This window comes from Medicago sativa, chromosome 4, assembly GCF_051527215.1.
Source record: "Medicago sativa cultivar Bolivia chromosome 4, Bolivia_mono, whole genome shotgun sequence".
Lineage (NCBI taxonomy): Eukaryota > Viridiplantae > Streptophyta > Magnoliopsida > Fabales > Fabaceae > Medicago > Medicago sativa.
This window is the reverse complement of record NC_140752.1, coordinates 38,662,755-38,682,212: the sequence shown is the minus strand read 5'-3', so window position 1 is coordinate 38,682,212 and position 19,458 is coordinate 38,662,755. Positions and strand designations below refer to the sequence as shown.

At 36.2% G+C, this 19,458-nt stretch overlaps 1 protein-coding gene across 1 annotated transcript; it reads left to right on the top strand.

Moving 5' to 3' along the window:
* Positions 1–233: 233 nt before the first annotated feature.
* Positions 234–2,068, top strand: LOC146929281 (Transducin/WD40 repeat-like superfamily protein). Its single transcript, XM_085701250.1, is given in 2 exon segments — positions 234–1,638; positions 1,640–2,068. Coding segments are annotated over 2 exon segments (1,200 nt in total). The 5' UTR covers positions 234–462; the 3' UTR covers positions 1,664–2,068.
* The last annotated feature ends 17,390 nt before the right edge of the window (positions 2,069–19,458 follow it).

Below are 19,458 nucleotides of genomic sequence, written 5' to 3'. Positions count from 1 at the left end.
GGAGAGGATCTCTGCCCTTACTAAGTGGCCATTTTCGAGTTTAGGCATTTTCCATTTTGTGGCCGTGGCAGGGGATAATTGGTGGAATAAAAAATGTCACACAGACAAAAACAATTCCCCAACAGCTCAAACAAGCAACCAACACTATAAAAGGGTGATTGGTCGGTCCTTAACAAAGACACTCAAATATCTTTATAGCTAAAGTTTCTGTTGCAAATTGCATTGAACTCTCTCTCTCTCTCAAGTCAAGATAGCCGTTGCACTTTACTCCCCTTGTATTATTAACACTAACGTTTCCCTCTTCATTAAGGAATCCATCTCTCTCTCTCTCTCTCTCTCTCTCTCTCTCTCTCTCTCTCTCTCTCTCTCTCAATACCCTTTTCCCCCGTTTGCTCTATTTTTCTCTCCACCGCTCCTCTTCTCCTCCAAACCGTTTTCTCGCGTATTCCTCAACAAAATCCAATGAATACCCTTGTTTCAAAATCCATACTTTCTACTCCATCATCAAGTTGTAGAAGCAGTGGCAGTAGCTGTAGCAGCAGTGAGAGCAATGAAAGTTATAACTTATTAGAGCTTCAACGTCTCAATTATGAACCACCACCACCACCATGCAAATCAGTTTCTCATAGATCATTGGCAATTCTTTCGGAACACGTTGGCTCAGTTTCATGCTTAGCCTTATGTGGTGAGTTCATATTGAGTGCATCACAGGGCAAAGACATCATAGTATGGCAACAACCAGATTTAAGGTTGTTTGCGAAATTCGGTCAAGGCGATGGATCTGTCAAAGCACTAGCAACTTTTGGAAACAATGTTTTCACAGCTCATCAAGATAGCAAGATTCGTGTTTGGAAAGTTTCTAGGAGTTCAGAGAATGTGTTCAAGCTCGTTGATACGCTTCCAACAACAAAAGACTATTTGGGGAAGTTTATGAAACAAAGTAATTATGTTCAAACTAGGAGACATCACAAGAGGTTGTGGATTGAACATGCTGATAGCATTTCTTGTTTGGTTGTTCATAATGGTTTGATTTATTCAGGGTCATGGGATAAGACACTTAAAGTTTGGAGTGTTTCTGATTTGAAGTGTTTGGAATCTATTAAGGCACATGATGATGCTATCAATGGGTTGGTAGCATGTAAAGGGATTGTTTATTCTGCTTCTGCAGATGGGAAAATTAAGGCATGGGGAAAACAAGGGAAAAATTTGCATACTTTGAAAGGTGTTTTAGAGGGTCATAGAGATGTTTCATTTAATTCTGTTGTTGTTTCTGATGATGGAAAATGGGTTTATGGAGGTGGTTCTGATGGTTATGTAATGTGTTATGAAAGAAATTTAGAGAATTGGAAAATGGTTTGTGAAACAAAGGCACATGAAATGGCTGTTTTGTGTATGTGTTTGATTGGGGGTTATTTGTGCACAGGATCAGCAGATAAAAGTATAGGTATTTGGAAAAGAGAGCCTTTTGGTAAAATTTGTAAAGTTGGGGTTATAATTGGACATGAAGGTCCTGTGAAGTGTTTACAATCATCTAATAGAATTGGTGGTGGATTTTTGTTGTATAGTGGGAGCCTTGATAGAAGTGTGAGAGTTTGGTGGGTTCCAAAGTATGATGAAACAAAAGTGGAGGAGAAAAATTCTACAACACTTAGTAGCACATTGAATGATTCAATTCATCATAATATCTTAGCAACATGTTGATTGAAGGGTTATTAAGAAGAAGCACATGATCTCTTTTTTCTGTGTCTACTGTGCTTCTTTCTTTGATTATTTTTGGAATTTTCTTTGTTTTCCATGTTTTGATTTTTGGTTTGTACTTGGTGTTTATGCCATTTATTTATTTTTCTTTCTATTTTTGTAATAGTTGATTGTAGAAGTATAGTGTGAAAATGGGGGGTTATGGTTTAAGTTTTCTAATTTTCTTGGTAAAGAAATTAGGGGGATACAACATAGAGTGGTTTGATTATACCTTTCTTTCAGAATTCATTTTTATGTTTTCTATACAAAATTGTAACTGTGTCTATTAAGGATTCAATCAATGGAATAATTTATTTTGTTTTGTGGGTTACATGTTACTTTGTGGCTTAATGAGCATGTTACATTTTGTTAGTGTAGACTAATACTTAATTAATTACTAGAAAAAGGCCTGCGGCATATCGCACTTTGTTTCCCTACTTTGCGCAGTTAAGAGATCATTTTGTCTCCAAATATTTCTGTTATTATTTGATTTTGCGTGACATATTCGTTAGCCAATGATTTGTCATATGTAATAAGTTTCTTTTGGATCGGTCAGAAAATCAATCTCACGTTGACACGTGGCATAAATTTGCACCGTCTTAATGCTCAACGCCTGAAGTAACACGGTAACACGCCAACTTTGGTATACCGCATCACATTGAAGCATGTCTCGGCGCAAGGACAACCTTACACGTATCCTCTAACCACTCCTTAATCACACGCTGCAAAACTCGGAGACAATTATTGTTGCACGCATTTATATAAGAGTGACTTAGCTTCACCCTGAAGGTACGATTCACTTTTCACAACAATTTCTACACACTATTTCGAAGTTCCATCACTGCCTTGAGTGTTAGAGTGCTAACGTGCTTGTATGCAACTTTCGTTCCAACGCGAAGACTTGTCACCACCATACTGAGGGACATTCCGCTACCGTTGCCTCTCATCCATTCTCATCGGACAAATGAAAGCATATTCATGGTTAATAGAGCCAATGTGATTTTTTTTTTATATACCAAAAATCAGTTTAAACGAGGCAAGGAGAGAATGAGAAATCACAACTTCGTTGCAATCTTCAAGACACACCTGCAGTGTCAGCCACTCGTAATAGTATAAAAATAAGTGGGTGTATGTTAGCAAGTCCTATAAGCATTTGCTAGAATACACCCACTTATTTTTTTTTTGAGGGAACACCCACTTATTTTTTAGAAAGAGTATTTTAGCAACTAAAAATTGGTTAAATACACCTTAGAGTGTATCTTGCTAAAATACTTCCACATAAAAATTAGTGTGTGTGTTCTAGCAACTCCACATATATACATACATACATATATATATATATATATATATATATATATATATATATATATATATATATATATATATATTAAATATATACCCACGACAGTGAATTGTAAGTATATTTCTTATCTTGCAATGGTGTGATCTCTTCATATGTTGTCTATGTATGGGCGAAAATGAAACACTTACTTAGTTGTAGGTTTTATTTTTGGGTAATATTCACTATGATCCTTAAATGTATAATGAGTAGTTACAAAAGTCCATCAATATATCGAAATTTTAAAATAGTTTATGATTATGCATTTCGTTATTCAAAATAGTCTCTGACGTTAAAATAGTTTCACAATACTGACATTAACTATTTTCATATAAGGACTTTTATGACGATAAGTACTTATATGGACTGATATGATAATAACTAAGTATACTGAGGGACCAATATGACAATATTTGTTGGATATTTGTATGTTGGCCTGCTAATTCGAATATACAAGCACGATGTTGGACCCAATGTTTCAACATGTGGGTACCATTTTAGTGTGCCTTGATTTTGTGCCATAATTAACGCACTTTAATTATTTGAGGAATCCACGCCTATTTACTTGTTGGCAAAGACGCATGTTTTGTCCAGAATCAGCATTGTGTTTATTTCCTAAAGATGCGTCAACATTTTAGGAAAATTTGTATTTGGTATTTATTTCCTAAAGATGTTCCAACATTTTAGGAAACTTCGTTTTGGTTCTGATTCTTGTGAAGCGGATCACTTCATGGATTTGCATTATTATGAAGCCCAACAAGAAGATCAAGCCCGTACTGCTTCAGAGTATAAATAGAAGGACGAAAAACTTAATTATGCACTGAAGCCGTCATATCAAATATATAGCTTTTAGGGTTTTGAGTCTCTGTTAATTGTGAACATTTCTTGTGTCACCTTGATGCAAGTTTAAGACTGTGTTTATTGAGTTGTAAGTTTGTATACTACTCCTAAGCTTTGAAGTATGAAGTTAGTTTGTGTCTAAAAGTGTCTTCATTATATTGATTGTAAACGTGTAATCACAGGGTGTGTGATTGAGTGGAAGTGAGACGGGATCTCAGGTCTAGGAGTTCCTAGGCTGAAGTTAGTACGGGTATTGTCTAGGTGATAAGTTGTAAACTTGGAGTTTACTGAGAACTTAGAACTAGGACTACACTAGTGGATTTCCTTCCTAGCTTGGTAGCCCCCTAGTAGGTGTGTTTGTCACCGAACTGGGCTAACAAATAACCTGTGCCTTTTACGTTTCTGTCTTTTATATTTTCCTTGTTCTGTATGTTTATCGTTAGCTTGATGTTGAAACATTAAACTCAACATACCACCTGTGTCTCAGTGTTGGAGCATTGCATACAACATCAGGAAGTTAGTGTGCCAGAATTTCAATGTTAACGAAAGAGACTCTTTTGACTAACACATGCACAATTAGAGATTTTTTTGAAATTTTGGCACATTGAGAGATTATTGTGACTATTCGTTACATATTCAGAAAGTAAAATAACTATTAAACATTATCTTTTGAGTTGAAAACAAAGTGACAAGCGCCACATAAATCTTACACACACAACGGCAAAGTTCTGATTTTGAACCCGGATAAATGTGTTTAACCTAATAATATTGACTTAACACTCATAAACTAATTGTAGTTATATATATATATATATATATATATATATATATATATATATATATATATATATATATATATATATATATATATATAGGCGTCGAGCAATATATAAGAAACAAAAGTTCAAAATAATCAATGAAATGAAAAATCTTCATTCCAATTAGTGTTTGGGTCGATCAACCAAATCTCTGGACCAATTCCAAAAAAATTGTTATGAAAAGTTTTCAGTCTCTGAATCAAAAATAAATAAAAAAACAATTTCATAATCATTGTAGAATTTTTAATTACAAACACTAAATTACTTGCCCTGTGTAATACTAGGAAACAAATCGATAATTATTCTACACTATTTGATAGGTGTATCAACTAAATGGCTATACCAATCCAATAGCTTGAATACGTGGAGCGTAGAAGTAATGATCTAACTACAATGAGTCAATGACATTCTTTAGGCCTAAATTTCAGAATGACCCGTACGGACCTTTCACTTTTAGGTAGAAGACCTGTAAGTATATTCTTTCACCGTCCATTTGGTACAAAGAAACTTAAAGCAACTATGTTGATTTGTTTAAGGTGGTGCTAACAAATGTTCGGGTTCCACTTTGGTGCCATTAATGGCACCAATGGCACCATCCAATTCCATCTCCACCACACACACACATCACACACACATCCCCACACGGACCCACACACATCAACGGTCAGGATCTCTGCTATGGCACCAATGACACCATTTCTAAGTCACTGAAGTATTTCCCCAAATGTTCCTAGAACATTATTTAAAAAATTCATAAAATTTAATCAAAAAAAAAATTTATTATTTTTTTTTAAAATACAAATTAAATATATGTTAAAGTTATAACTGTATAATTTTTAATATAAAAGTTAGAGAAATGTTAACTTGTGCCCTCAAGGCACAAGTTTAGAAAACAAATGTAGAAACTTAATTTTGGAAATCGTGCATTCAATGTCTTGAAAATATAAAAACTTATTTTTTTTCAATACAAAACATAGTACTCCCTCCGTCCCTTAATGTAACCCCTCTTTGTATTTTTCACATTTCTTAAGAAAAGTTGTCAGTGTAATTAATGTGTCTGTTTTGTGTATTAATATTACCAAATTGTCCTTTGTTTGTATGTGTATTAAATTTGACTATTCATATTTCAAGACAAGTTAGTAGTATTAATTAGGGGTATGTTTAGGAAAAAAGTAATAAATGCATCTAGTAATTTGAAAAGGGGGTTACATTTAGGGACAAAAATAAAATCAAATAGGTGGTTACATTAAGGGACGGAGGGAGTATGTTTTAATTCTTCTTTTAGATCATTAACTTGTACCCTTAGGGCACAAGTTAACATGACCCTAAAAGTTATTACTTCTAGATGCTTCAACAATATCATACAAATATTTGTTAGCATTTTCCTGAACTAATGAAAGTCTCAAATACCGGAAAGTAAGTCATTGCTTTAAATTATTCAGAAAGCCACCATTCACTACCCAGCATGCGGGACACCTTCATTTTGTAGCGCTCTAGGTTGAACCAATATTTTGGACTCTGAGTTTGGACCACATTAAATTAAGTATTTTATACTCAGCTCCTCCTTTATAAGTTCTCATGTTTTGCTGAAATTGAAACGTACCTCTAAAAAAAAAAAAAAACTGAAATTCAAATGTTTGATTGTAATTGTAACCAAAAAAAAAAATGTTTGATTGTAATTCGTTTTGTCGGTGTCTTATTTTAATTAAGGGATTCACCATGACTATCACTAAATTCATTTTTCTTTGAATAGTCTTAAAGGACATGTCATCTTGTGGTTAGATTGGTTATTTCATATGCCACTTATAATCAATGAGCAAGAACACACAACCTTTTTGGAAAAACGAATAAAATTAAAGATTGTGGATCCTTCATCATTCTTGTATATTGATCATATATGCAAAATAAATCAGTTAAGTCGATAGGATTAAGTTTTTAGTTTTTATTTTAGGGGAGGGTTAAGGTTTTAGTTTGTTAATGAATTTTTGACATATGAAATTCCTGTGTTTTGATAGTGTGTATCTGACTCTTAAGATGTAGACGAGAAATGTCTCAACTCATGACCATTTTGATTGTTTTTTCCTTTATTTTTGCATTTGAGTGGAGTTTATTATACTGCAAAAACAATTATATTTTTTACCAATATTATTTTTGTCTTCTATAATACCATGTGATATTTATTTTTTCAATCATTGTAATCAGCATGATAAAATAGAGAGTAATTTAGAAAAGTGTATAATTTTTTTATAAAATCTATGATTGTAAATCTCTCCATTCCATATTGAGTGTTATTTTTTTTTTTGGTTAAGTAGCATAGTGGCTAGAGCTCACACAATTTAATTGTGGAGAAGTGAAGTGTCAGTGTTCAAACCCTGACCCCTGCATATAAAATACAATATCCCTACCAACTGAGTTAATCTTGCGAGGATTATTGAATGTTATTTTAAATTATGTCATACATATTAAAAAAAGATTATAAGAAAGAAGGGAAATATTGTTTAACGAATCATCCTGACTATTTTGAGACAAAGGCAATATTAATATTAAAATGTGTGTAAAAATTTAAACGAATCGTAATATATAGAACCAACAAGTATATGATGTTAATTTAACAACATAAATCTGAAGCCTTTTGTTTATTCCCTTTGTTATTTTATAGATATTCAAAAGGTTAAAGATACCATATAGAATTAAAAAAAGGTGCTACCTATACCATATTATTTCTACCAACCTTTTGCTTTTATAGAGACGGAGAAAAATATTTTAAGTGTTGGAGCCATGTGAAATAAAATCAGGTAATCATGTTACGCAAGGAGTAATAAAATGTGTAATGCAGGTGCCGCCAACCTTTCGAACAAATTTGAAAGTCACCTATTTTATAAATGTTTGAATAAATATATACTCCCTGTCTCCCTCTATCACAATAAAAAAAAACAAAAAAAAGTTTGTCCCAAAATAATACTATCATTTTCAACTTTTATTAAACTAATAAGCTTTCTTCAATCATACTATACAATTAATATTATATGCTCCTCTTCTAAGTCAATATATTTTACGTTGCACTTATGATCGTGAATATATTAATACTTGATTAATAAATGTATGTTTAGTCAAATTGTTGCTATTTTAATTTCATTTATAGTTTTTTTTTACAGAATCAAGAGTGAAAAGGACATCAAGGAACCGCTAAACATCCCGACTAGATCAACATCTCCAGAGGACTCCTATCCTCTGCCATTCACCCAGGGGCAGATCTGTTTATGGCAAGGTGTGGCAATAGCCACACTAGCCCAGCCCAATTTGTTTTTAAAAATTATATTTTTTTTTTATATCAAAAACACACTCAGCCCAACCCAGTACTACCAACACCCTACCTTTTTCTTACATATTCCAAAACACATTTTTTTTTCTTTCTTCCAAATTTCCTCTCGGATTTCTCTCACCCTTCTTTCCTCTCCTCACGACCTCACCCTCACCTCTTCCCTCAGCCAAGTTTTATCGTTTTCCTTTCTCGACACTCGACCTCACCCTTTCTTTGTCATCTACATTTAGATTGAAAGTGAAATTGAATCGTTTCTGATCTCGTTTATTTGAAGTTGAATGGTTTATGATGTCTCTTAGTTACTGGACAAAAAAATTAGCATGACTGATTTTTTATGTCCGGATCCGCCCCTGCATTCACATTGTATTATATATATATATATATATATATATATATATATATATATATATATATATATATATATATATATAGACACACACACACACACACACACACACACACACACACACACACACACACACACACACACACACACACACATACAAGGGAACAATATATACAAGAGGCATTGACTTCTTGTTGACCTTTCTTCAGATCTTTTACCATAGTCTTCGTAACACCCTATTTCTATTAAGCGGTAAGACGCGCGAATACATCATAAATATTCGAGAAATAGATGCTACGTCTCCAATAAAACACAAATCATACATGCATAAAGATCATGTTACACAACATAGCAGCGGAACAACATATAATTCATAACCATATCTGGATCTCCAAACTAAATACAAATGTATCCTCCAAATCTCAAATAACAGAATATCTCAACAACTCCAAAATACAAAGTCAAATAAACAACATGCAAGACTATCCTAGATCAGAGCCCTAATCTAGACACTTGCATGAAAAAGAGGAACTCCACTCCTCGGCATCAACAAGCAACAACTAAGCATCATGCACTCCATCTACCCGTCCATACAGAAAGGTAGGTGGTAAACCACTGAGGGTTAGTATTACATCATCATAATCCACGAAAAACATTTATCATGAATATTGGAAATGAAAGAATATATTCAAGAATAACAATTCATACATATTATTCATAAGTAATCTCAACATATACACACTATCATTCCAAGTACATCTCCACAAGTGTATCATACACATATATCCAACTCACCTTGTAAATCAACAATTAACAATCAATAATCCAATCCACAATTACAGTTAGCAAAACAATCATCACACACATTGCAAATGCAATTCAATCCACCAACAGTTTATGCAATGATTCTAGACTCATCTAGATGCATGTGGTACCAAATCACCTCAAGGTCGTCACCTTCGATGCAACTAAAACATCGTACTCACCTCAATTGGATATAAAATCCGCCACCATTAGTCTTGGATATAAAATCCACCACCATCAGTCATGAATTCATGAACATATGACTCAACTACAATGCATATGTTCACACAAACAATAATCACCTCACCATCACCAATACATGTATATATGCAATCATCAACAATTCATCACCAATTAACACATATACAATCACCAACAACATCAAAAATCACACAACATAAAGTTGTCACATAATTGCACCACCAATCATCTTCACATAACATATAACAATTCCCCATAAAGGATTCACAATCAATTGGTTCTCAAAGGTCATCTTTAGTCAAGTTCGTATCTCCAAGTCATAACTTATAATTAATTGAACAATCAATTCAAAACCAAGTAAACAAGCTCAATAGCTTATGCCCTGTATTCTCACAGTCCACATGTGTGTGCAGTAGAGGTTACGTAAGCATTTCATCGGCCAAATACGACGAATTCATAAAAATCACAAAGTTCGTCTCCATTATCATTTTTCAAAGAATTTCCCAATTTCTAAGTAAAAACAAGTAGGTTCACTACATCACAGCTTAACCACCTCTGTTGCACTCTTAAAAATCAAGTTTTCAAGGATTAAAAACATTCCACAAGGATTGGGTCGACTTGGAACTAGTTATGCGGGATTTTTCAATAAAACGTTTCAAGAGTAATTTCCCCGTAACTTGCAAACCAAAAATTATATTCAAGTCAAACCAACGCCCTTAGAAAGATAAAAATATTATCTACAATTTTCATGTTTGCACCAAAAACCAGTTCACGACTGAAACGAGCGAAAAAGATGCGAGAGTGCAAAACAGGAACCCTGTCCTGTGACAACTCGCCACTGCGAGTTGGGCTACTCGCCACCGCGAGTTAGCAGTTACTCACTGTTGTGAGTAAGCTTGCTCGCAGCTGCGAGTTATGACAGTTCAGTCTCGGGAAAAAGAGCCATTTTCACCCCAAAACCCCAATTTTGACTTCCCAATGCCCAAATTTGATCCCAAAGTTTGTCTAAACATTTCTAAACATGAAAAGACACTCAATTCCATATAAAATTTGCCCCAAAATATTCTCTTAATAAAAATCATCATTTGACCCATTTTTCATCAATTATTCAAAAACAACACAAAGTCATATCAAACTCTCCAATTATGATTACCCAATGTTTTAATCATCAACAACAACATCTATCAACAACAACAGTAGCTAAACGTCATGAATTCACCAACAATTCATCACAACAACATCTCATATCACCATTTTTGAACAAAAATGCAAAGTATACATATAACCACCACTTAAGCATGTAATTTCATCACTAACAACTCAATTAACATTCAAATTACATACTCAAACATTGCATCAAAACATGAACACGAATTTGAAAGCAATTAGGTTCAATTCAACAATTTCACAAAAATGGGTAAAGAGAAAAAGATGTGAATTATGGTTGAAATCTAACCCTCTTACCTCTAACACCAAGATTTTCTAACCCAAGATTCAATTTTGCTCCTAGATGTTGAATCCCCTCTTTGCCTTCTAACCCTTGTTGTTGTTGTTGTCTCTAGTCTCTATCTCTTCTCTTCCCAAATGAAATGAAATGAATAATGTTTGTAAAACCTAGTTTTACCAACAACTAGAGTTTATATACATACTCTACTTAATTGGGCTTATCTCTCAAACCTTAATGGGCCTAACCCATTTCTATTCTAACACCCAAAATGCCACTACTCACTTAATGGTAATTTATAACACTAACGGTCACTTAATGGTAATTTAAAATAATTACTACCCCTTCTCTAGTACCTTGGTAAAATAATACTCTTACTAAGCACTAAAAATATCCTCCAACAAAATTACAAAATTACCCCTGCTCTCAAAATGACCAAAATGCCCTAAGTCCAAAATGACTAAAATACCCTTCTACACCGAATTCTACAATTCCCAACCAAAAACACACACAAAGGCAAATAATCACATAAGAGCACATATATCACACATAAATAAATAATAAAATAAAACTAGCGAAAATCGGGCTGTTACAACTCTCCCCCACGAAAAAGAATTTTCGCCCTCGAAAATTACCTGAAGGAAACAACTCTGGATACGCAACTCTCATCCTACTCTCTGATTCCCACGTGGCACTCTCACCGGTCGGTCCAACCCAAATCACTTTGACCAAAACGACTTCCTTGCCACGCAAACGCTTCACTTCACGATCCTCAATCCTAACTGGCCAAGTCACGACGGTCAAATTATCCCTTATTTCCAAATCATCCACTTGAATCACATGAGACGCATCATACACATACTTCCTCAACTGAGACACATGAAACACATCATGAAGATTCGACAAAGATGGCGGTAACGCAATCCGATACGCTACAACCTCTACCTTCTCAACAATCTTAAAAGGTCCAACAAAACGAGGAGTCAACTTCCGGCACTTCAAAGCACGACCAACACCGGTTACATGATTCACTCTAAAAAACACATGATCACCAACCTGAAACTCAAGGTCTTTCCTCCTTTTATTATGATAACTCTTCTGCCTACTCTGAGACGCTCTCATCTTCTCTTGAATCATCTTAACCTTCTCGGTCGTCTCTTGCACAACTTCCGGTCCTAACAAAGCACTTTCTCCTGACTCATACCAACACAAAGGAGTTCTACACCTCCAACCAAACAAAGCCTCAAACGGTGCCATTCCGATACTAGAATGAAAACTGTTGTTGTAGGTGAACTCAATCCAACTGACACCTTGCTCCAACACACAAGCTCTCAACAAATCTTCCAAACTTTGAATAGTCCTCTCCGTCTGACCATCAGTCTAGGGATGATACGCAGAACTCAACCTCAACTTAGTTCCCAAAGCAGCTTGCAAACTCTCCCTAAACTTAGAAGTAAACCTCGGATCCCAATCCGACACAATACTAGAAGGAACACCATGCAATCTAACAATCTGCTCAATGTAGATCTCAGCCAACTTCGCCACAGACATACCGGTCTTAATAGGAACAAAATGTGCCGACTTCGTCAACCGATCAACAATCACCCAAATAGAGTCAAAACCCTTAGCAGTCTTCGGCAACGCTCCAACAAAGTCCATTGATATACTATCCCACTTCCATTCTGGCACAAACAACGGTTGCATCAAACCTGACGGCTTCTGATGTTTAATCTTAGACTTCTGACACACCAAACAAGCATACATAAACTCTGCAATATCCTTCTTCATTCCAGGCCACCAAAATAACTTCTTCAAATCCTGATACATCTTAGTCGCTCCGGGATGAATACTCAAACTACTTCTATGACCTTCTTCCAAAATCTGCCTCTTAAGCTCAAGAACTCTTGGTACACAAACACGATCACGAAACATCAAAACACCGTTCTCATCCAACCTGAAATCTCCACCCTTACCTTGGTTAACCAACACTACTCGAACTACGAGTTCCAAATCTTCCTTCTGACCATTCTTGATCTCCTCCAGAATATTACTCGTCAGTTTCAACATTCCCAACCTCACACCTTCCGGTGTCAACTCACTAACCAAACTCAAATCTCGGAGCTGCTCTATCAACTCTAACTCTTTCACCATCAAAGCAGACATATGCAACGACTTCCTACTCAAAGCATCAGCAACAACATTGGCCTTTCCAGGATGATAGCTCAACTGAAAATCAAAATCCTTAAGATACTCCAACCATCTCCTCTGCCTCATATTCAACTCCTTCTGGTCAAACAAATACTTCAAACTCCAACTTGTAACACCCTATTTCTAATAAGCGGTAAAACGCGCGAATACATCAGAAATATTCTAGAAATAGATGCTACGTCTCCGAATAAACCACAAATCATACATGCATAAAGATCATGTTACATAACATAGCAGCGGAACATACATATAATTCATAAACATCTCCAAGTCTCAACTTAATACAAGTGTATCCTCCAAATCTCAAATAACATAATATCTCAACAACTCCAAAATACAAAGTCAAATAAACAACATGCAAGAACTATCCTAGATCAGAGCCCTAATCTAGACACTTGCATCAAAAAGAGGAACTCCACTCCTCGGCATCAACAAGAAAACAACTAAGCATCCTGCACGCCGTCTACCCATCCATACAGAGAGGTAGGCGGTCCACCACAGACCACTGAGGGTTAGCATTACATCATCATAATCCATAAAAGATTTAACAAGAACATTGGAAATGAAAGATATATTCAAGAATACAAAATAACAAATCATACATGTATTCACAGTATTCATGATTCTCATACCATTCAAACCATTCCATACAATCATTCCAAGTTCATATCAACAAGTGTATCATACACGTATCACGTATACATAACCCTCCCTCCTAGAACACTAGCATCACATGATCATTATTATCCCCCATCACTTACATTTCAAGCTATCACATTATTATCATAGCATAGCATGCATATTCAACCTCTAATCAAGTCATCAACAAAAGCTCATCATTTATCAACATCAATCAATGAAAACATTACTCACTTCATTACTCATCTAGCATGCTTATCTCAACAAGTACAATTCGTCATATCGAAGTTATAAGCAAGCCATCATCATTGTCAAAGAACATCACCACATCATATATGTATATATACATATACAAATCTCACCTCATCATTATTATTAAAATAACCATCATCAATTGATTCACCAAGTGTATAAGCACAAACAATTAAGACATGCAATTAGAGCATAATACAATTAGTGACAACCATCCACAAAATTCACCAATGTACATATACACCAATCCACACAATCACAACATTCACCAAATTTCACCAATACACAAATTCACCAAGTCATATATTCAATTATGACACAACTCATCAATTATTCAAATGCATGCAATGTTCTAGACTCTTCTCTAGATGCATGTGGTACCAAAACACCTCAAGGTCGTCACCTTTGATGCAACAAAAACATCGTACTCACCTCAATTGGATATAAAATCCGCCACCATCAGTCTTGGATATAAAATCCACCACCATCAGTCATGAATGCATGAACATATGACTCAACTACAAATGCATATGTTCACACAAACAATAATCACCTCACCATCACCAATATTTGTATATATGCAATCATCAACAATTCACCACCAATTTAACATATATACAATCACCACAACATCCATAATTCAAGCAACATATAGTTGTCACATTTCCACATAATTCCTTACAATCCAAATAGAGGAACAAATACAACATATGATCACAAACATCATATTCATCACTCAACAACCATTCATACATCATCTCATAATCATATAACAATACTCCATAAAGGATTCACAATCAATTGGTTCTCAAAAGTCATCTTTAGTCAAGTTCGTCTCTCAAAATCACATCATTGAGTTAATTGAACATTTGAGTCAGAACCAAGTAAACAAGCCTAATTGCCTATGCCATGTATTCTCACAAGTCACTTATAGGTGCAGTAGAGGATACATAAGTATTTCATCGGCCAAAAACGACGAATTCAAGAAAAACTCAAAGTTCGTCTCACTTTTTCACTTTTCACAAAATTTTCCATTTTCAAAGCAAAACAAGTTAGATCCATCACCTCATAGATTAGATAGTATTAAACACCTTAATTGAACTCATAAAACCCAAGTTTGAAGTTTGGAAACAATCCATAAGGTTTGGGTTGACTTAGAAATAGTTATGCGGATTTTTCGTAAAATTTTCCTAAGACCACCTTGGAGTATTTTCCTCATAACTCACAAACCAAAAATCATTTGCAAGTCAAACCAAAGCCTCTGGAAAGCTAACAAAATTATCTATAACTTTCATGTTTACGTAAAAAGCCAAATCAAAACAGAAATGTGAGAAAAAGACGCAAGAACACAGAACAGGAGTGCTGGCTTCTGATCTGGGTCAGCTTCTGATCAGGATCAGCTTCTGATCTGGGTCAGCTTCTGATCAGGATCAGCTTCTGATCTGGGTCAGCTTCTGATCTGGTTCGCTTCTGAACAGTAGCGCTTCTGAACGATGCTTCTGAACAGTAGCGCTTCTGAACAGTAGCAGATTTTTTAACCTTCACGTTTTCGCGCATAAAAATCAAACCGTTACTCCGTTTTCGATGCCGTTTTCGCCTATACGCTCCTGACACTTAGCTCTATCATAATATACAGATAAATTCAAGTTTCAACCATCCCAAAATCATTTCTCCCAAACCTCACATAATCATTTTCTTTGCAAAACCGCTTAAACACCGACATTTCACACGAAAAACCCGTTTTCTCCCAAACAACTCGACTAACACAATCACAATATGAAAACAGAAATTCTACCAATTCCAATTCATCCAAAAACATCAAAAACTCAGTCAACAACCTCATATATCAAAATTTCATTTGGGTCCTTCACATGAACAACTTGACACAAATTTCACCATTTTGAACAACAACAACAAATCTCATCATAATTCATCATTTCAATGATACCCATTGCATCACTTCATCAACAACACATGTTAAAACAACAACAACAACATTTGAACATGAATTCATCAACAATTCAACAACCACAACTTCATTCTTCATCAATTTTTGCTCAAGAACACAATTTACCCACAATTATGCATTTCAACATGTTAATTCACATACTAGCTTGTAATTATCATATAAATCATGTTCTCAAACATAACAACAACAATCATGCACGAATTTACAACAATTAGATTCAATTCATCAATTTCATAAAAATGGGTAAGAAAGAAAAAGTTATGAATTATGGTTGAATTCTAACCCTCTTACCTCTAGCACCAAGATTCTCTAACCCAAGCTTCAATTTATAGCTCCTAGATGATGAATCCCCTCTTCAAGCTTTAACCCTTGTTCTTCCCTCTAGCCTCTATCTCTTCTCTTCTCAAATGAAATGAAATGAAAATGTTTGTAAACCTAATTCTCACCAACAACTAAAGTTTATATATGCTCTATTCAATTGGGCTTATCTCTCAAACCTTAATGGGCCTAACCCATTTCTAATTCAACCTCAAAATGTTACTACCCACTTACCGGTAAAATATAACACTAACGGTCACTTAACGGTAAATAAAATAATTACCCCACTCTCCAACACTTAGTAAAATAAAACCCTCACTAAGCACTAAAAATAACCTTCGGCAAAAATTACAAATTTACCCCTGCCCTCAAAATGACCAAAATATCCCTAAGTCCGAAATGACTAAAATACCCTTCTAACACCGAATTCTACGAATCCCAACCAAGATACACACAGAGGCAATTAATCACATAAGAGCACATAGAACACACATAAATAAATAATAAAATAAATCAAGCAAAAATCGGCTGTTACACTTGTGATCACTGAACACTTCAAACTTAGAACCATACAGATAATGCCTCTAAATCTTCAACACATACACAACGGCCGCCAATTCCAAATCATGAGTCAAATAATTCTTCTCATGCACTTTCAACTGCCTCGAAGCATAAGCCACAACCTGACGATTCTGCATAAGCACACCACCAAGACCCATCTTAGAAGCATCACAATACACAACAAACGATTCCTTCGGATTCGGCAAAATTAACACTGGAGCCGAAGTCAACCTCTTCTTCAACTCTTGGAAACTCTTCTCACACTTAGCATCCCAAACATAAGCTTGTCCTTTCCGATTCAACTGCGTCAATGGCAACGCCAACTTAGAGAATCCCTCAATGAACCTCCGATAATAACCTGCCAAACCAAGAAAGCTTCTAACTTCAAAAACAGACTTAGGTGATTCCCATTGCAACACTGCATCAACCTTCGACGGATCCACGACAATACCACCTTTAGAAATCACATGACCAAGGAAACTCACTTCCCGCAACCAAAACTCACACTTCGACAACTTAGCAAACAACTTCTTCTCCTTCAAGACTCCCAACACAATCCTCAAATGCTCGGCATGCTCTTCTTCAGACTTCGAATACACCAAAATATCATCTATGAACACCACCACAAAACGATCCAGAAAAGGATGAAATATTCTATTCATGTATTCCATGAAAACACCTGGCGCATTGGATACTCCAAATGGCATCACAAAATACTCATAGTGTCCATACCTCGTTCTGAACGCAGTTTTGGATATATCTTCCGCCTTTACTCGAATATGATGATATCCTGACCTCAAATCAATCTTGCTGAACACTTCTGCATCAACCAACTGATCCATCAAATCATCAATCCTCGGGAGCGGATACCGATTCTTGATTGTCACTTTATTCAACTGCCGATAATCCACACACAACCTCATGCTTCCATCTTTCTTCTTAACCAACAACACAGGAGCACCCCACGGAGAAACACTCGGCCTGATAAACTGCTTCTCTAGCAACTCTTCCAACCGCTTCTTCAACTCACCCAACTCTAATGCAGACATCTGATACGGCGCAATCGAAATAGGACTCGTTCCAGGTACCAAATCAATTGCAAACTCAACTTCCCTCTCCGGCGGTAATTCGGTAATGTCGTCGGGAAAAACTTCTGGAAATTCTTGCACTACCGGCAAATCACCAACACCTTTCTCACTACTCTCCTTCAAGGAAGCAAACATCATGAACACACTAGCTTCACCATCCAAGGACTTCTTCACTTACTCCGCGATCAAGAACTTCCCACCTTCCTCAGCTACTGGCTTAGAAAACGTTACACTCTTGGTCAAACAATTAAAGTTAACACCAAAAGTCAACATCCAATCCATACCGAAAATCACGTCCATATGCTTCAACGGAAGACACACAAGATCCAACTCAAAATCAACATTGCCAAAACTAACAGGGCACTTAGCACACACTAAAGAAGTAGTCATTGAACCACTAACTGGGGTATCGATAACCATCCCACGAGACAACAGAGTCACAACCAAACCCAAACGCTCAACACAACTAACCGCGATAAAAGAATGAGTAGCACCAGTATCAATAATTGCAATCAAAGGAGTACTATTGATAAAACACATACCTCATATGAGATTATCCGGATGCTCCACCTCTTCCGCATTCAATGCAAACACCTTGCCCGCAGCCTTCCTCGGTTTGGTACACCTAGTACTGATATGCCCCTTTTCACCACAATTGTAGCAAGTGATCTCCTTCTTGCACTCAACAGCCTTGTGACCTGCTTCTCCACACTTGTAGCACTTCTCACTACCCCTGCAATCATTAGCAAAATGGCCCAATGTGCCACACTTGTAGCACCTCACCTCAGTAACATTCACCTTAGAGCCTCCACCAGATTCCTTCTTCTTGCCTTTGTCTTTGTTGTACGGCTTCCCAAATCCATGACTCTTTCCTTTCTTCTCATTCTGCGCCTTGTAGTGATTAACCTTAGCTCTTCCAACATCATCAAACATGCGACACTTATGCACCAAAGTATCAAAGTCTCAGATCTCCTGAACACACATATACTGGTAGATGTCGGGCCTCAAGCCGCTCTCAAACTTCACACACTTGGAAACCATAGCATCCTCTGCATTGATGTACAGAGAAAACCTCGAAAGCTCCTCAAACTTCGCCGCATATTCAGCCACCGAACGGTTCTCTTGCTTCAAGTTCAAGAATTCCACTTCCTTCTTGGTCCTCAAATCCTCAGGAAAGTACTTCCTCAAAAACTCAGTCTTGAACCTAGCCCAAGTCACAGCTCCACCAGCCTCAAGTCTTCCCTTAGCATTGGTCCACCAGTACTCAGCCTCCTCAGCAAGCATGTGAGTAGCCAACCTGACCTTCTGGTCCTCACTAGTCACCATAGCACGAAATATCCTCTCCATGTCTTGCACCCACTTCTGAGCTCCATCCGGGTCATACCTACCCTTGAACGTCGGCGGACTGTTTTGCAATAAACGATCCAACCTCCGCTCTTCCGCCTCACCAGGATCACGATGACCAGCTGCCACCTGCTCATTAACCTGAGCCAAACCTGAGCCATCGAAGTCAAAGCCTGAGCAATCGCTCCATCATCTCTACCACCGACCATCTCACTTCTACACAAAACC